The following is a 19,728-nucleotide window of genomic DNA, read 5'->3' as shown; positions in this document are numbered from 1 at the left end:
GTTTAACGTAGAACTACATAGGAAAAATGTTTAAAAATTTTCTTCTCAAGAACTACTGCACCAAAAATGCCAAAATTTACACGAACGGTTGTATATATAGTGAAGATTCTAAATTGTAAAAATCGTGACCCCGGACTAAAAGTGGGGCCCCAGGAGGGGTTTAAATTTTAACGTATAAAGGAATATGTTTTAAAATCTTCTTCTCATGAACTATAATGCAACAGTTTGGGATATTACTATGCATACATGTACATCCTTAAATAATGTAGATTCTAATTTGTAAAAATCGTGACTCCCGGACAAATGATGGGGCACCAAGAGGGGTTCAAAATTGAAACATTTTGAAAAATATAAAGGAAACGTTTAAAAATGTTCTTCTCTAGAACTACAATGTTATAGTTTTTGGAACTACTATGCATGCATCCTTGGCTTATGTAGAATCTTAATAGGTAAAATCGTGACCCCTGGACCAATACTGGGGCCCCAAGAGGGGGGTCAAAGTTTATTATAACAAAAAAATTCTTCTTGAGAACTACAATGCTTCAATTTGTGAGATTACTATCATGCATACAACCTTGGATAATGTAGGTTCGATAGGTTTAAAATAGTGACCCCTGGACTAATACTGGGGACCCAAGATGGGTTAAAAGTTAAATGTAGAAGTAAATATGGAAAATCCTCAAATAGTGTAGATTCAAAATTATAAAGCCGTGACCCTCGATCTAATACTGGGGCTCCAAGAGGTGTTCACAGTTTACCATAGAAATATAGAGGGAAAATGTTTAAAAATCTTTTTCTAGGGGACTATAATGCTTCAGCTTGTGAGATTACTATGCAAGCATCCTTAAATAATGTAGATTCCAAATAAATAAAGCTTTGGCACTGGACTAATACTAGGGCCCCAAGAGGGGTTCAAAGTTTAACATAGAAAGATATATTGAAAATGTTTTTAAAAAGTTTTTCTCGAGAACTATAATAATGCTACAGTTTGTGAGATTACTATGCAAGGATCCTCAAATTGTGTAAACTCTAATGTAGTGGAACCAAGAGTTATCTTTCTTGATGTTGTTCTGTACAGTCAGACACAGAGGTATTCCTTTTGATGTGGAACTCTTCTACGATCAGTTTTTCAGGCTGTGTACGTGCTACACATTTTCATTCCTATGTTACTATTTATGTTGTTAAAGCCAACCATAAACCTCGGACCAATACTGGGGCCCCAGAAAGGGGTTCAATGTTTAAAATAGAAAAAGCATATGCTACGAAATAGAATGTTACAAGGAACTGCTGTTCAGGTGAGCGATGTGGCCCATGGGCCTCTTGTTTTAATTTACCGGGTGGCAGTAAATACAAAATTTTACATGACAACTTGTAAATTCAAAATTTACAGCATGACACTTCTTTTAAAATTCGTTAATCGCAAGGTAAACAAAAAACAACATCAGAAAGATCTTGGATCTGAATGAATAGCTAATATGTGAGGGTGTCACTACGTGGGGAGACCATGTAAAGTTTGAGTTGCATCTCAAAATCATTTTATACATTTCTATCTTACGAATTCTGAGTAAACGGGGCAAAAACTTGCTCTTGATAAAACGTTAGCTTGTAATTTTTGGCATGTTATAAAAAAATTGTTACTAAAACAATGTACTTATATTAACGTGAATATTTGAACATTTGCATTTCATTTGATATGAAAGTTTTAAATAAAAGACGTACAAGTCCTGTTAAATACTAAAGATCATAAACAAGACAATATATTGATTTTATATATAAATATATATATATATATATATATATATATATATATATATATATATATATATATATATATATATATATATATATATATATATATATATATATATATAGCATAAGATGGAGGAAATTTCCCCATAATATTTCACTTAGTAATTTATCTCAAACCTTTGTTATATCAAACGGGTGATGCTTTTCAAATACTTCCGGTCCAAACTATGTTTAACACAGCCCCTCGCTTCAACGCTTCAGTGACCTATTTTCAAAGATTTGTTAGTACTTTCAACATAACTATATCTATACAAAAAATGATATAAAATGGATTTTGTCAAAGACTTAAGAGGCCATCCGTCTTTGGGACCGTACTAAGTTTGATATAAAATACTACAATTACAAAACCAGATATAGTTCATTATCAATATGCTCGTACGTCTTATGATATAATGAAGAGTTCAAACAAACGGTAAGAAACAGAAATTAACTTATCCTTTACGGCATCTGTATACATATATTTGTGAATAATAAAAACTATTAAAGATCTTTTTTTGTTTTGGGTTTATTTTTCGGGGAGGGGGCTCTGATTATATAATCATAATATAATTATTTATATTTCAATGTTTTCTGGCTTATAGAATGACCTCATAGACGTAGCCCTGCAAATAGCCAATGGGATGAAGTATCTGACGTCCCAACATTTTGTGCACAGAGATTTAGCCACAAGAAATTGTCTTGTTGGGGATGGTTTAATTGTGAAAATATCCGATTTTGGAATGGCGCGAGATGTCTACACGCACGACTATTACAAGGTAATTATTTAAATCATAGACTATTATAATTATTAATAACGTATGGAACATGTTTAAATCGCATAAGAAAGCAAACCATTTGGTATTCTTTAATTTGTAATTAAAGATCGGGGGTTCAAGAATGCTTCCAGTTCGTTGGATGTCACCCGAAAGTGTCAAATATGGCTGCTTCACCAACGAGTCGGATATCTGGGCGTTTGGAGTGGTTCTTTGGGAGATATATAGTTATGGTAGACAGCCATATTATGGACACTCCAACGAGGAGGTAAGCGTATTAAATTAAGTGATACTGGAGTCCTACTCCGTAGGTATATAAAGATAAAACGATTCCCATTGTCCTATATCCTGTTCATACATTCCATGATATCTTTGACATATGTTTGATTTGATATAAATTATAAACAGTATGATTATGGTCTAGCGATAATACTATTTTGAACTCTTCAGTTACTTCATTCAGGTAGCCATAAATGTTATAATCTTTTTTCTGATAAAAAGGCTATATTTATGTTGAATTTTACTTATATTTGTCTACAATTCAAATTCAAATGTTTAAACGTGAACCTCTTTAATTTGGTGAGAACAAAGCGACATTATTGTTAGTCTAAAACACACCGTAATTATCTAAAGAAATATAACATTTATTTAGAAACATACTTTTGAAGTTATGTGCTTCTGTACACTGATATTATGTACTGATATAAGTATGTACTTGCATTCAGGTTGTCCGGTTCCTGGACGAAGGCATACTTTTGCAACGACCGGAAGAATGTCCGTATATCGTCTACCACATAATGTTAAGTTGCTGGAAAACTGACCCTAAAGACAGACACTCGTTCATTAGAATTTACAAGCATCTGACTGACTTCAGTAAGGAGATCCTGAAGAGTAGTTCTAACTGCAGTATCAATGTTTCTGAGACGCACGACGTTTGTTAAACGTACGCTGTGACCCAGAATAATGCTGACGATAATGTTGCGCGCCAAATGGTGTAATTGTTGCGCTTTGTTACATGTATATATATTCTTTATTATTAACAGTGTAAGTGAATCACTTATACAAAAGAACCTACCAAATCCCTTATACGAAGTGTATGTGAATTTTGTATTATTTGAATTTCTTTTCCTTTACAATTTGACATAACTTATTTTGAGACATTTCAAATCATTCACTGAATACAAGGCCATGGGAGAACATATAAATAGTGTCTCCCTCATTATTCTCTATACTTCCTCAGAGTGTGTAGTTTTATATCTTGCTGTATAGTTATATATTTGGTGTTATTTTATCTCTTTGCTGTCATAACAGGTCAGTTTTTTTAAACATTTTGTTGTCTTCATGTTAGTCACAATTTTTACTAATAGATATGAGTTGGTTTGTTACAAATTAGTTTCCTATGTCTACTTTCGCCAAACGTAAATAATTTTAAACGATGTTTCATAATTTTACCATTATTTATCATTTCATTAAAATCTCTCTAACGCCTACACGAAGCTTGATTTACATAAAAGTGATTCGATTTTTTTTATGTGCTCTAATTGTTACAGACATATATTTGAAAAAAAAATAACTTTTAGATTTGATGAAGTTATTTACATTATTGTTTGCATTTAATTTGTGTGTTTTATTTTTATATATTTAATGTCAAAAATGATATGACAATAAAAGACTATTAAAAATGTTACATAGATTTCAACAGAGGATCTTATCTATGAGGATCACGTTCTTCAGATAAATTTATCTGATGTTAAGCGATTCTACACACAAAGCCAGATAGTTAGAGACTCCGGGTGGAGGCACTGGTCATGTTCCAGGGACTCTGGGTGGGGGCAGCTGGTCATGTTCTAGAAACTCGGTGGAGGCAGCTGGTCATGTTCTAGGGACTCTGGGCGGAGCACTTGTCATGTTCCAGGGACTCTGGTTGGAGACAGCTGGTCATGTTCTAGGGACTCGGGGGGGGGGGGGGGGGCAGCTGGTCATGTTCTAGGGACTCGGGGTGGGGGAAGCTGGTCATGTTCTAGGAACTCTGGGTGGGGGAAGCTGGTCATGTTCTAGGGACTCTGGGTGGGGGCAGCTGGTCATGTTCTAGGGACTCTGGGTGGAGCACTGGTCATGTTCAAGGGACTCTGGGTGGAGCACTAGTCATGTTCTAGGGACTCTGGGTGGAACACTGGTCATGTTCTAGGGACTCTGGGTGGAGGCAGCTGGTCATGTTCTAGGGACTCTGGGTGGTGGCAGCTGGTCATGGGTGGGGGCAGCTGGTCATGATCTTTTCCTCCCCCTCATCCTTTCCTATCTATCCCCTAACTCAGTGACATAGTACAGAAATGAGTCTAGAATGTATTTTAAAATAAAAAAAAAAATAGGTAAAAGAATAAAGGCAGGTGGCATAGAGATTCCGTCGATTGTATTCTCATTTTATGTAGACGCCAAAGTTGCAATTGGACAACAGAAAGGATATTTACGTCGATACAGGTGTGGAGTAATTTCCTTTTTCTTTGTTACCGACTTTTTAACAACAAAAGCCAACGTATTTTACTTTCACGTTTGCAGCACTAAATTGTCATCTTTAATACAACATTAGATTGATGAAGAACAATCTCATCAAGTTGGTCTTCAATAACATTTAATATTTGAAATATTCCGAGCGCTAAAATTGGAAATGTCATATATGGGGCTGTTCAAGGGAGACTAAGCATAGAAACTGTAGATGGATTATTGACGATAACATGCAAAAGCAAATACCAACGTGACTTTTAGAAATACAATAAAAATAAAATGAGATTTTCTCTGAAAAGAGAAAAAAGTTTTGATAAACTTAAACAGAATAATTAAGATTAAAAAGCGATTAAAACAAACGGGTCAAAATGAATAATCTTACTTAAGAATGTTTTGCACAATCTGGAAATGTAACATATTTAAAGACCAGATAAATTTCATAATAATAATCGGTAGGGGCGTCCTATTTTCTTAAGCACTATAGATATAAACACTTACACTGAAAATAATAAACCTTACCTTAGTTCACTATTTGTAATAAAGGTATTAGCTCATTGGTATAATTTTGGAAAATCAATAAAAATTCTACAGTAGTTCGAAAGAAAGCATTTGTATAGCCATAGAATTGACAGACAAACAATGGCGCCAAAATAGAGAGCCAAATAAAATTTGATAACCTGGGTTAAACTGAATCATCCTTTGGAGAGTTTGACATTATTTACTCATCTAGTGAATTCTACATATGCAAATCCAACTAGACAAATGATCAACAGGGGTAGGGACAAACACCAAAGTCATTCAGGTTTTTTTTTTATAGAGAAATGGGCATGAGGTCCTTCTGTGTGATACTGAATTTTGGAATCTAATATAAGCCATCTCCAACAAGATAGACATCTTCCAGACCAAGAACCAGCTTTAAGGGGGATATGCAGCCATCTTATACGTTTGAGGATAAGAATAAAAACTGGCTTGTTTCTGTTTGAAACTGACCAAAGCTGTTGCCAAAAGATAAAAAAGCAATATTTATGAGGTTCTACATGTTGTTTTGTATGCAAATTATGCAAACAAGAACAGAACAATGTCTTTTTAATCTCTTAGAACTTATTTTTGAAGATTTAAATATCTAAAAAGAAATAAAAGTGGTTCATTGGTTTCTTCTTAACAACCGTTTGATGAGAAAAAGTCTGAATCTTGCACATTAATGTTGAAACTTTGCCTCAAACAATTTAAGGGTACCTTATTTTTGTCAGTTGGGATGGGATCTATTTTTAGATCAAGAAAAATTCAGTTTATATTCCTGTATCTATGGGGCACACTAACCTCCTATTTTCATTCAGAAAAATAAATGTCAATTCAAACCTCTCTGTGTTGAATGTTACAGACATCTCTGTGCCAGTCCCTAGTTTAATTATGGGTTTTTTTTCTTTCATTTCTCTAAGTATAAATGAAAGTAAATTCTTTTAAGAAGTGGAATAGAGGTCCAAAGAAGTAATTGTCTTAAATAAAAGAAATACATCTATTTATTAATGAAATTATTATATCTTTAATGTATCTCCATAAACACAGACATATGTACCTCGTGACAATTGATAGTTTCTAAGACCCATTTAGGAATAGAATACCCTATTATGAGACAAATTTACAAGTTAAATAAGCAAGCTTAGTCCTTATTCTTAGCAAAAAGAGGGGACGCCAAATATATTTTTCATTACCGTCTTCCTTGGAAGACGTTTTAGAGAGTTGAAATAATATACATTCTCCGGGATGTGCACTTCCTCTCTTTTGTGATTGGTAGAATATACATGATGTGAAAATTTACATTTATTTCATTGATTGAAAATACCATTCGGTGCAAGGTAGATAATTTTCTGATGATCTTTTCTCCGTAAGACTTACCAATATTCGTAGATTTAATATCTTAAAAAGTAAGAAAACGAAAAACCTATAAAAGTTGCTATGAATGAAATTCAGGATTTAGTCTTTCAGTATAACTTGTTGAAAGCAATATTCTACAATATCTTTTGAATTTTTTTGTTCTTTTTTGTATTAATTATGCAAATACAAAAATAGTAAATTTTGATAAGGTATGGCTAATATCAGTAAACAAGTTTGCGCATTAGATACGGTAAAACTAATATCAGTAAAACAAGATGCTGATTGCCGTGGTATTAACTTTAATTTTTAAAAAATAATACGACATTCCCTACGGCCTCTTTTTCTCTACTATAGTCGATCTCAACTAATTAAGAAGCACGTGGTACTCATTTCTCAATTTCAGGCCCGCACGCTTACGGAACATATAAAATCCACATGAAGAGGAAGGCGACATTATGTAGAAAAAGAATTAAATTTTCTTTGATAATTTATTGCTGTTAAGAATTTGCTCTAAAGCCGGTAAGCTTTTTTTAAAAAGCTAAACTTGTATTTTTAAATCTTTAATTTTAGTCTGTAGCTGCGCAGTTTAACGATATGAGGAAAGACATTGTTCTGTTCTTGTGTGCATACTTTGCATACAGAACACCGTATAGAACCTCATATTTATTGCTATTTTATCTTTTGGCAACAGTTTTGGTCAGTTTCAGGCAAAAACAAGCCAGTTCAAGAAATGTTTACATTTTCATCCTTAGATGTATTAGATGCCCGCATATTCCCCTTAAAACACATCAAATGAACCTTTATCAGTATTGATGGAATTCATTAATTGTGAATATTCACAATAAATTTTTTAAAAAATGGTACTTATAGCAGTAGTACTTAAAATATTGTGGTAAAGCTGAACACCGTTCGTAGATAGGCACTGTCACCAAGGTCGGGTACCGCTATATAAACTCTTTGATTTCGTTACATCCGATTGCACACCTGAAACTCGTTGCCGTTGTGTAATATTCCTTTCGTGGTCGTTTGATTTTATACATTCATTTCTTATTTTTATGTGCATATTCTGTAAATTATGCATTGTCCTATTTATTTGATGTTAGTATTCTTATGGTTTGACAAAAGTTATTTTTTATTTTTTTATTTTTTTACTTTCAACTATGCTATTTTCGTCTAGATGTCATTTCATTTTTTGATTCCTGATATTTTTAAGGGGGATGAGCGGCAACGTTGTACATCTTGGAATAAAAATGTAAACATTTCTTGAACTGACCTGCTTCTGTCCGAAACTGACCAAAACTGTTGCCAAAATGTACAAAAACAATAAATATGAACTCATACATGTCATTTTGTTTGAAAAGTATGTATACAAGAACAGGACAATGCCTTTATAATCTCTAAGAACAGCTGTCGGACTGCACAGCTACAAACTTATTTTGAAGATTAAACAATCTGAAATAATATGAAGGGAATTTATTGGTGTTCTCTCTACAACCATTTGTTGAGAAACAGGTCTAAATTTGCTTATTTAAGTTGTAACTTTATCCCGAAGTAGTGTACCCTTTTCTTAAAATGGGCCTCAAAAACTATCAATTCCCACAAGATATATTTGTGTCTTTGGAGGTACATTTAAGATTTCCATTGAAATATTTTGTATACTTTTTTTAAATTAAAGACTTTTTAGGATCCCTACCCCATTTCTAAAAAGAATTTACATAAATCTTTACTTATAGAACTGGGAAAAAACCAAAAACAAACATGAGACAGGTTTAGAAATGTATATCAAATTCAACACGGATTGTGGACATTTATTTATTTTCTAAGAAAAAATAACGTTATTCTATCTCCATTGACACAGGAGTTCTAAGTAAAGACTGGATTTTTCTTGTTCTAAAAATAGATCTCATGCCGACTGATAAGAATAGGATACCCTATTTTAAGGCAAAGTTACATCAATGTGCAAGATTCAAACTTTTTCTCAACAAATGGTTGTAGAGAGAACACCAGTGAACCCCCTTCATATTTTTTAAGATTTCTAAATCTTCAAGTTAAGCCTGTAGCTGTGCAATTCGACAGCTGTTTTAAGTGATTAAAAAGACATTGTCCTGTTCTTGTATGCATAATTTGCATACAAAACAACATGTAAAATATCAAATCTATTGCTTTTGTATCTTTTGGCAACAGTTTTGGTCAGTTTCAGGCAGAAACGAGCCAGGTCAAGAAATGTGAACATTTTTATCCTCAAATGTACAAGATGGCCGCACGTCCCCCTTAAACGTTTGCGACCGCTTCGCTTAAAGCCAACGTACAATAGTTCGGCAAATTCGGGCTAATTCAGCAAATGCGTGTAGATTGAATACAGAGGTGCAGCATCTTGAACTTGTTATCGACAACTTGTTTATTATTTCTGATATTGCATGGTGACATTATTTTAATTCTAAAGAATAAAATACTGGCTGATTTTGTTTATCTCTCAATATTTGTGTTCTGAACTTTATTTTAGGTGAACAGCAAAGTAAGTAAATGTTTGAAATTAAAGATGTTGCCAGAATATAGCCACATCCGCTTTTTTCATAATCTGTTATGATTGGTTAAAGAAGAGCTGTACTTTTTCATATGCCCTTCGGTTGTACATTCCGGAAGTACTCTTTCCTATTGAGGTTGTAACCGTACGTCTCGTAATTCGAGAAACTAATTGATTCACATTTTTTACAAATCTGTGATCTTAAAAAATTATTAGAAGTGACAATAAACTGAAGACTATGGTAGCATATATATCTGCCCACTATATGCAAGATAAATTATGTCAACATGCAAGAAAACCATTTCAACATGCAAGCATTTATGTCTACATGCAAGATATGTTGACAATCAAGTCACACATCTTTTTTAGAGAATAGAGAATCTGATTTTTATATGAGTAAAATGACATAATGTTCTTACATGTTGACATAATTTATCTTGCATGTAGGGGGCAGAAACATGCCACCACAGAAGACGTCCAAAAGAGCCAGTAGGAAGTGTCATTACGAAAATAATGGTAGTTGTTTTACGAAAACGTAAATAACGGCTACCGGCTACCTGCTAATATACAATAGTATCCGCCATTGTTCGATAAGCAGTTACATTCAAGGTTACAGACATACATTGCTAATTGATGCGGATACAATTTGTGTATGATTAATTACCGGAACCAAAATTATATACATTGTCGAGTTTGTCTTCTAAATTGGTTAATTCAAATGTACAAAACTAATACACACTATAAAACTCCCACTGAAGTATCATTTTCAATCAAAATACATGAGCTTTAGATACAAGTGTTATCCTTTTAAAGAATCCATTGTCCATTTTACCGGCAGCAAGAGAAGGTTTATTACACGATATGGAAGTTTAAAGTCGCCGTGTGTGTCTGACAGTGGAGTTGTTATGACCTAGTCTTGCTCAACCAGACGATTGTCTACACAACGCCCTAAAGCTTTACTCAAAAAGAGCGTCTGGTTAAAAGAGTTTTTCTGATTTTTTATTTTACACTTAAAATTGTTTGGTCGTTATATCTCAAAAAATAAATTTCCTTTTTTTTAGTAATTGTTTTAAAATCCTATTTCATTTCACTCGACAGGCAAACAAGGACAATGCGTGTTTTACTTGATGTCATGTTTTTGCTCGCTAATTCAACCCAACAAAAATATTTTCCCTATTTTTTAGATTTTTTCAGAGTTGTTGGTGAGGTTTTTTTTATTCAAACCATTCAATGTTCTTTTATACACTTCAATTGCACTCTCAGCTTTGTTGTGATTTAAATATTCTTTTGATATCCTTCAAGTTATATAGAAGCTGCTGATGGGTGCACAGATATCGGTAGATGAATAGCTGTATAGATAGATGTATCCGAAATGTTTATGTAATGCAAATTATAGCTTGATCATTTCCAAATTCACGGATATTAGACATACATGTATTTTTTTGGGGGGGGGGGGGGGGAACATTTGTTTAATGGCCGGTTTTTTTGGGTTTTTTTTTACATTAACGTCAATTACTTCCTTGCTTTAAACATGAAAGAAAATTGGGTTTACAGGGTTAAATTTTTCGCAAGACACACTTGTAAGTTTTAAAAGGGTCAAATACTGTGGAATCAGTTTAATTCGTGGGGTCAATGTTTGTGGGTAACCAAAATTTTCTTTGTTAGTGGACGTAATTTCATTGGTAACAAATACTATTTCGTAAATAAATAGTACACTTATGCTTGCATATACGTTCGTGGGGATGTAAATTCGTAGGCAAGGGTTACCCACGAAAGCCACGAAGATTGGTCTCCCACGAACAATGATGATACGCAACCGATTATTGATAAAGCAGATTCAAGTACCATCCATGGACTGAAACTGAAAAGTTCATTCAATTTTTTAATCCAGGTTACATGAGATAATTTATTTTTTTTAAAGATATAGATCTGATGATTAATTGTATTAATGAAATAACAACATTAGGGGCTCTGAAGTCTTTCATCTTTAGCCCTTTACTGAGGGATATTTTGTGAATGGTTATGGAGGCAAATATGTTTATCTTACAGTAATATATCCAAGCAATATAATGATTTTATCATGTGTTACGTTATTAGGGTTTTTTAGGGGCCAAAAGTCCAGAATTTTGATCACCAATATCTAAGAAAGGAAAAATATTTTGAAATGCAGTTTAGAAGAAAAGATGCTCAGAATGATGTACTAAATAATATGCAATTTTTGAAAATTTCGTTAAACGGCCCCTATAGGGAGTTGAAAAGATGCTCAAAAAGATGTACTTTACAAAATGCAACCTTCAATATTTGGTTCAGCGGCTCCAATAAGGAGATAAGGAACCGGTCCCTTAAACGTTTTCTTTTCTCAGATATCTCAAGAACGGTGACGAATATCTAAACACTTGTTGAACAAAGCTCTTATCCCTGAAACAAAATAGTATCTGGCCCTTAGAATGTAGACCCTGTTTTTCTATTCTAAATCATGTTTAGCTGTTAAATAGCAAAATCAAGATCGAACATATATCTCAAATTCTAAAATCAGACGGAAGACCTCCTCGTTGCTCGCAACGAGATCGTGTCTAGTTAAGGTCTTCCGTTTTCCAACAGAAGACCTTATTGTTTTCGTTCGGTTTCTTTTTTCCCTATTATTATTATCTTTCTTTTTTTCAACCAATTTTGTGTACGCGATTTCTCTAAAACATCCACCGATTTACATGAAACTTTCATGCTCGTCCGAGCTCGAAAATTACAGTTAAAAAAGCGTCGTGATTTTTAGTTGTTTTCTTTCAATATCTCTTTCCTCGATTGTATTTTGTTATAACATGTAGAACAAAAAATCTTTATACAGTCAAGAGATTTTATGTGGCATATGTACATCAAGAAAAAAGGGCTGGCCCTTCAAATAAGGGGCTGAGGGGGCTCTAAAGTCTTTTAATGATAACTTTTCACTGTGAAATATTTTGTGATACGTTATAGAAGCAATTATGTTTATTCTAACGTTATCAACCTACACACGGCAATCATTTCCTTCTATGTTACGTAATTAGGGATTTTAAGGGACCAGAAATCCAAAAATTTGATGCTCAATATCTCAAAATGTAGGAAAATTTTGAAAAGCAATGTTGAACAAAAGATGCTCAAAATATTGAGCTTAACAATCTGCAACCATAATTTCTTTGTTATGCAGTCCCTTAAAGGAGTTACAGGGTCGGCCCCTAAAACGACCCTCTCAAGATATCTCGAGAACGGTACAAAATTTTTAAACACTTGTTTAATAAAAAGTGTTTGAATTGATTAGAGCTTTTATTTGAAATCATAAAAAATGGGCTGGCCCTTCAAATAAGGGGCTGAGGGGGCACTAAAGTCTTTTAATGATAACTTTTTACTGTGAAATATTTTGTGATACGTTATAGAGGCAATTAAGTTCATTCTAAGGTTATTTACCTATGCATGGCAATCATTTACTCCTATATTACGTAATTAGGGATTTTAAGGGGCCAGAAGTCCAAAACTTTGATGCTCAATATTTCAAAATGGAGGAAAGTGTTGAAAAGCAATATTGAACAAAAGATGCTTAAAATATTAAGCTTATCAATCTGCAACCATAATTTCTTTGTTATGCGGTCCCTAAAAAGAGTTACAGGGTCGGCCCCTGAAACGACCCTCTCAAGATATCTCTAGAACGGTACAGAATTTGTAAACACTTGTTGAACAAAATTTGTTTGAATTGACAAGAACATTCTTATGAAATCAAGAGAAGGGACTGGCCCTTCAAATAAGGGGCTGAGGGGGCTCTAAAGTCTTTTTAATGATAACTTTTTACTGTGAAATATTTTATGATACGTTATAGAGCCAGTTATGTTCATTCTAAGGTTATTTACCTATACATGGTAATCATTTCCTTCTATGTTATGTAATTAGGGATTTAAAGGGGCCAGAAGTCCAACACTTTGATCTTCAATATCTCGAAATAGAGGAAAATTCTGGAAAGCAGTATTTAACAAAACATGCTCAAAATAATGTGCTTAACAATGTACAACCATATATTGTTTGTTATCTGGACCCTAAAAGGAGTTTTAAGACCGGATATCAAAACGATTTTTCCCAGATATCTCAAAAACGGTAACCAATTTCTAAACACTTCTTAGCGGTACACAAAAATACCTTTTAACTAAAATGAATGAAAAGGAGCTGATTCCTCAAATAAGGGACACCAAGAGATAGATAGTCTTTCACCCATTACACTCATAAGTTTCGTTGACGAAGATCAAGAGTAAGGTCATTCCTTATTCTAAAAATCGGACGGAAGACCTCCTCGTTGCTCGCAACGAGATCGTGTCTAGTTATTATTATCATTATAAAAGGATTAGCTGCTCCACAAATACACTGTATTCTCCAAGTGTGTGAATAAATTTGAATAAAGCATTAAATAACCAAATAAAAAGTCATGTCGTGTGTACGTGCGTGTTAAAAAAGAGAGAAATTTTAAGTGAAAAGAATTTAAGAATTTGTGTGTTTGCCAGGTTCAATAGTTTTCAGACAATCGATATCTTATCAGTTGGATAAAAAAAATCAGTCCCCACTCCCTCTTTTACTGTCTGTGGGTCCTGGCAAGCACTACTGGGGGTCATCTACGATCCAACTTAGCACATTCATAACCACAGTAAAATTTGCTGCTAATCAATCACATAATTCGGTACTTGAGTAAAGGATCTCGCTGTTTGAAATCAATAAATTCGATGTTGAAATAAATCAAAGTTTTCTTGCATCCAAGAAACAAGTTATGTTATTGCTAATGTTTGCGTTTTCTTAATATATAAAATTATTTCTATCTAACATTTTCATGAACTTTAATAGAGCTTAAAAAATTGCAAATCAAGCCCCTTTGAATATCAAAATTTGGTGGCCATGCATAGTCACCGATTTTCTTCATATTTAGTATTTGAAACTCTTTGGTGAATAAAGATACAAGACAACCTTAAAGAGATGCTATGGGGACGAGTTGCCATGGTAACAGAAGAAAAAAAAATTTGAAAATGGCCATTTTAAGCTCTTTTGACCACAAATTTCAGAAGTTTAAGCTATCCAGAATAAAAAAAATCGCATACTAAATGAATATCAAAATTTGGTGGCCATGCATAGTCACCGATTTTCTTCATATTTAGTATTTGAAACTCTTTGGTGAATAAAGATACAAGACAACCTTAAAGAGATGCTATGGGGACGAGTTGCCATGGTAACAGAAGAAAAAAAAATTTGAAAATGGCCATTTTAAGCTCTTTTGACCACAAATTTCAGAAGTTTAAGCTATCCAGAATAAAAAAAATCGCATACTAAAATATTGTGAATTTTTAAATTATTGAAAATTTTTTATGGGCAAATGAACCGTTTAATAGTATAACAATGGTTTTTAAATAGCATTTAAAAATATTATGTTTTCGTTATACCGGTATTTGAACATAAATAGTTTTAAATGGAAAAATTGGTTACTAAGCGTGCTGGAACCTTTGTATACAATTTTGAATTTTACATAGGATTGGTTTTGAGTTCAAATGTTTTAAGTTCAGATAATGTCTTAAAGTTAAACATTTGACAAATTTCACATCACTCTTTATTTCATTTCATTTTATTCACATAAATATATCACAAAATGCCATGGTTTCACATATAAAATATAACAATTAGAAAAACAAATATCTCAGCACTTTGCAACTTCATAAGAATCAATTTGTTCAATTATTTCTATATACATGTAGATTACATGACTTCATGACTTACAAATGATGAATATTACCTAAGGAGAGCCCATGAAAGCCTTGTTAAAAAGCGTATTTCCAATGGGGTTCTTATATAACAATTAAGTTAAAAACTCACACACGTCGGTCAGAATGCAAATAGTTTTCATACTTTTGCGTTGTCCAAAAATTATCTTACATGCAAGCTTTCAATCTGCGTTCCGAGTAGATATCCGTACAGTTGGGGTTATTTTTTTTATGGGGGGGGGGGGTGTTTCTGGAGAATTTATGTGTTGCAATACTTTTTTGCTTAGCTGTCAGTGACTATTTCATTTTTTGCATTGAATAGCTTCACTTTCTTCCAACGCTTTATAAAATAGGTTTGTGCAACGTTGATTGGTCAACATTTCATTTGTTCAAAGTCAACTGATGACCTCCAAACGCTTCTTGTCAAGGCATGTCGAATAGAGAATGGGTCGTTTTTATCAGACTAAGCATCTTAAGTAGTTCATACATGACAGAGATGATTTAAACAATTCGGATTGATCTTAACTACATTAATTTTTTGATATTATGAGGCAGACATGAACAAAATTCAGGAGCCTATATATAGTCAATAAAATGAACATATTCAAAAAGTTGTCTATCTTTTTTGAAAATTAGAAGAATAAAATTAATTTTCTCAAAATATACAAAATTTCTTTAATAAAACAATATGAGATATTCATTCTGGTTGTCCATTTTAAAAATAAATGTATGTTATACATAAGATACGTGTCTTTTCATTTCACCTATACAAAATCACATTTTGATCAATTCTACCGACAAAAAATCAGAAACTACACCAATTTATTGTGTCATACAAAGTTGTTTGGCAGATGAATTTATTAACAATATCCAGTCAATTTACGACTGTCACATATCAAAAGTTTCTACACTATACATCATATATGTAAAAGATCAGTAAATATTGGCACATTACATCAGAATATTGTGGCGTTGCACTTCAAACTCCACACATCACGAAGAAGTTTGGGATCAAGTTGATGCGAGGTAATTACCACTCCATTTTTATAGTTACAACCAATTGGTACTTTGACTGCATAAAATCCAGGTAAGCTTGTTACACCCATACCTAGTCGGTTAACACAGAGACCAATGTACACATCTTCTAGGTAAAAAAAAGGTACGTGTTGTGAAACTTTGTATATCTGTTTAGCCACACTCATACTGGTAACATACCCCGTCCCAGAGCAGAACCCCGGGTACTTGGATTGTGGATACAGTTCTTTGGGAACATACCATTTGTAGCCTTTGCTACGTATTGGTCCTTCGTTTATCCTACACTGCCCTCCAATTGAATATTGAAGTTTCTTTTCATGCTTTAAAAGTACTTTGTGTAACGCTGGTAGATGAACAAACATATCGTCGTCCGTTTTCATAACAAACTTTGCATTTTGACAAAAGCTACTTGCCCATTTCATAGCCATGATTGTTTTCAATGTGAGGTTTTGGTAGGTGTCTGTAAATTCTTCTTGTACAATGTCATTGTATGTTGCACTCTCCGTCTCAAGGGCTACTTGAAGTTTGTTATTAGGATTCATACCAAGCAGAAACGCGTACCTAAATTTACTTTTGTTTTGATCGGTAGTGGTAAGCCATGTTTCCCTCAGTGCTTTTCGTTTCTCAGAATTTGAGTGTACAGAGCTAATCAACACAATTAATTCAATCGGTGAACTTTCCTCTGTAGGTTTGCACATGTTTTTGTTATTCAACACAAAGGTAAAATTATGCTGGAAACAAGCCGTGCAATTTAACTGTCTTTCTTTTGGATATGCCTTTGTAGTAATGGCTCTGCTCGTCTCCGTTGTATATCTTGATGTTTGGCTCATGGCGATTCCACTTGTAGTCGTCACTATCTTTGTTATTGTTTTTCCGCTGGTTTCTTCTCCATCATACGCTGTCCTTTTGAGGTTGTACAACTGATCCATTGCATGGTTCATTTTCCTACCAATGTCACGGATCGTAGTTAGATGTGACGAAAGACTGAAGACGTTCAACAGGACCAATGTAGTTATCGTCGCTGTTAGATAAATATATGTAGTTGTGTTACAATAACGTAAACAATGGTTACCTTTTATAGCCTTAATGTCCGCCATGTCTTGATCATCCGGTAACTTAAAGGTGATGGAAGAGTACACACATATGCACTAACGGATATCTCTCATTCAAATTGGGTGTACAGGCATGACGAGGTATGAAATCAAGTACTCCAGAAGACATCAATTATTATTTTATGTTGTTATACTCCAGTAATCGTTTTTAACGAGCTGTCAGCTTTTTCTAGTTCACTCGGCTTCTTTCTACATATCGTCAATTAGGAAATATGATCGCCAACAGCAAAGAATTAAACATGTGTGCTGGTACGTTGGCCCATGGATGAGTTAAAAGGAAACTAGTAACGAGGTCTGCTGTCGATCACCTGGTGTTTGATAGTGAAAAATACAATGACAAAGCTATACACAAGCAAATCCATTTGGTTGCATGCTATCGCGAGTTGAAGGAATACTGCTTTTACTTCCTAGAACATGTACATGATGACACGGATAATCCTTTAACAGCGTTTCCTGTGGTTTAAGGACGACGGACCTTATTCGCTTTGCGCAGATATATCGCGCACCTAAAAGGAGTGATTGTTACGAATATCGAATCCTAAATATTACGTCACAATCACTAAAACACAATGAAAAACCGATTATGATTAAACCCAATATACAGCTGGTGACTGGTCTATGTCTTTAATACACACATTTTATTACAAGAAGTGGCTAAACTTGCTATATTTAAAACATGCTACAATGCACTTTTTAACGTTATTTAACATGCACAAATATCTGTAGGGGTATCACAGTACTGTACTGAGTTTTATATCAGCTCAAGTTATTTAAAACAAATTACATAGATTAGTTAACAGAGTTTGAGCCAGGTAACAAATCATTTACATGCCGATCCGCTTTAATACCCTTTTAAAAATTAAATAGTAAGACTGTCTCTGTGTTTTTGGGGTATTTCATCATAAAAAAAAATGTTTAGCAGTCTAATAGTTGTTTTGCTTCATAAATCAACCTCAAAATAATATACATGTTCATAACCTTTACCCTACAGTTTGCGCAGTACTTCTCTCTCATGAAAAATTGAAGAAAAATGACTACACACCGCACTTTGACATATTCCCCCGTAAAATCGAAGTCGATTAAATTGTCATTTCTTACATGATTTTAATTCAAAATCACCATATAAGTATCATATTTCAATTCTACGAAAGCCCATTGAGCTCATTTTCGTAGGTAAAAAAATATGTTTTTCGCGAATAAACGAAACTAACGCGTTTATTCGCGAAAGTTTCGCGTTTAATCGCGAAAGTGACGCGTTTTTTTGCGAAAGTAACGCGTTTATTCGCGAAATTTCGCGCTAATTCGCGAAAAACAAATTTACCTACGAAAATGAGCTCAATGGGCTTTCGTACAATTTGGAAAAAAAATCTTTTGCAATTTTTTATTAAATTGTTTTGTTTTTTGTTTTGTTTTGTTTTTATTTTTGTTTTGTTTTGTTTTTGTTTTTTGTCTCACAAAAATGTGCCCTGTTATGTTTTTAAATGGTCTACTAACAATTTAGTTCGATTTTTACGAGGGTTGTTGGGAAATTATTGAGAAAACCCAGATAGTTTTCTATCTAGGTTACGGATATCAGTGAAAATTGGCATAAATATTGAACAAACCGCAACAAATAATTTTACAAAGTCATATTTAAAAATATCAAATATTTTGTTTATCACAGTCACAGGGGCCAAGCCCGTTTTAACATTAATTTCAATGAAACCATAAATAAAGAAAGGGGTCTAACTCTGACCCAGATAAAAAACTACCAGCTCGCTTCAAAAGCCTTATAAATCAATTATTTTTTACAACACTTGCAATATGCATGTATTTTTCAGAAAAGTAATGTCTAAGATACACTCATGCCGAATTTCAAGTTGATGGGTCTTAAAATAGCGGAGATATATGTCATTATTCTCTCCAATTCGCCAGTTAATTTTTACTCGGACATTTACCGGTCCAGGGATCACGATGGGATTTTGCCGATGACAACAGCAGTATTGCAACAAGTCGAGAAACATTCGCACTAATCTTTTAAAATCTCACATCAAACACACGCTACTTACATCCTTAAATTCCGATAAAATTCCTTAAATACTCTCCAAACAGAACTTTTATTCTGCAGCCACATCAACTTCTGACCAATTCATCATACAATAAATACATTCTTGATTCGACAGTGCAGTGATTGTTGATAAATAAGCAATGTAACTTCTGCAGGTAATATTTTCGAATTCTAAGTATATATATATACCAAAGAATTTAGGGCTAGGGATAAAATAGATATTACTTATTATTAATTCAAAGTGTTTTTAAAAAAATAAATCTTTGTGTCATAGTTACTCCGATCTATACATATATATATATATATATATATGCAT

At 33.5% G+C, this 19,728-nt stretch overlaps 2 protein-coding genes across 5 annotated transcripts in view; one reads left to right on the top strand and one right to left on the bottom strand.

The window, feature by feature from the left end:
• Positions 1–4,167, top strand: part of LOC128156341 (tyrosine-protein kinase transmembrane receptor Ror-like) — a 43,516-nt gene extending 39,349 nt beyond the window's left edge. For 3 of the 4 annotated variants that reach the window (XM_052818442.1, XM_052818441.1, XM_052818443.1), the window contains 3 exons: positions 2,391–2,564; positions 2,671–2,829; positions 3,287–4,166. In XM_052818442.1, coding sequence (XP_052674402.1) covers positions 2,391–2,564; positions 2,671–2,829; positions 3,287–3,502 — 549 coding nt within the window. In that variant the 3' untranslated portion in view covers positions 3,503–4,166. Of the gene's footprint in view, positions 1–2,390; positions 2,565–2,670; positions 2,830–3,286 lie in introns of all 4 variants that reach the window. The other variant, XM_052818440.1, reaches the window with a different exon arrangement.
• An 11,334-nt stretch (positions 4,168–15,501) lies between these two features.
• On the bottom strand, positions 15,502–17,863 carry LOC128191881 (beta-1,3-galactosyltransferase 1-like). The gene has a single exon (XM_052864233.1). It carries the CDS (start codon positions 17,348–17,350, stop codon positions 16,175–16,177), a length of 1,176 nt encoding a protein of 391 aa, XP_052720193.1. The 5' UTR covers positions 17,351–17,863; the 3' UTR covers positions 15,502–16,174.
• Positions 17,864–19,728: the final 1,865 nt, after the last annotated feature.

This window comes from Crassostrea angulata, chromosome 7, assembly GCF_025612915.1.
Source record: "Crassostrea angulata isolate pt1a10 chromosome 7, ASM2561291v2, whole genome shotgun sequence".
In the NCBI taxonomy this organism is placed as follows: domain Eukaryota; kingdom Metazoa; phylum Mollusca; class Bivalvia; order Ostreida; family Ostreidae; genus Magallana; species Magallana angulata.
Note: the sequence above shows the minus strand (reverse complement) of the source record. Positions and strands in the feature narration are given on the sequence as shown.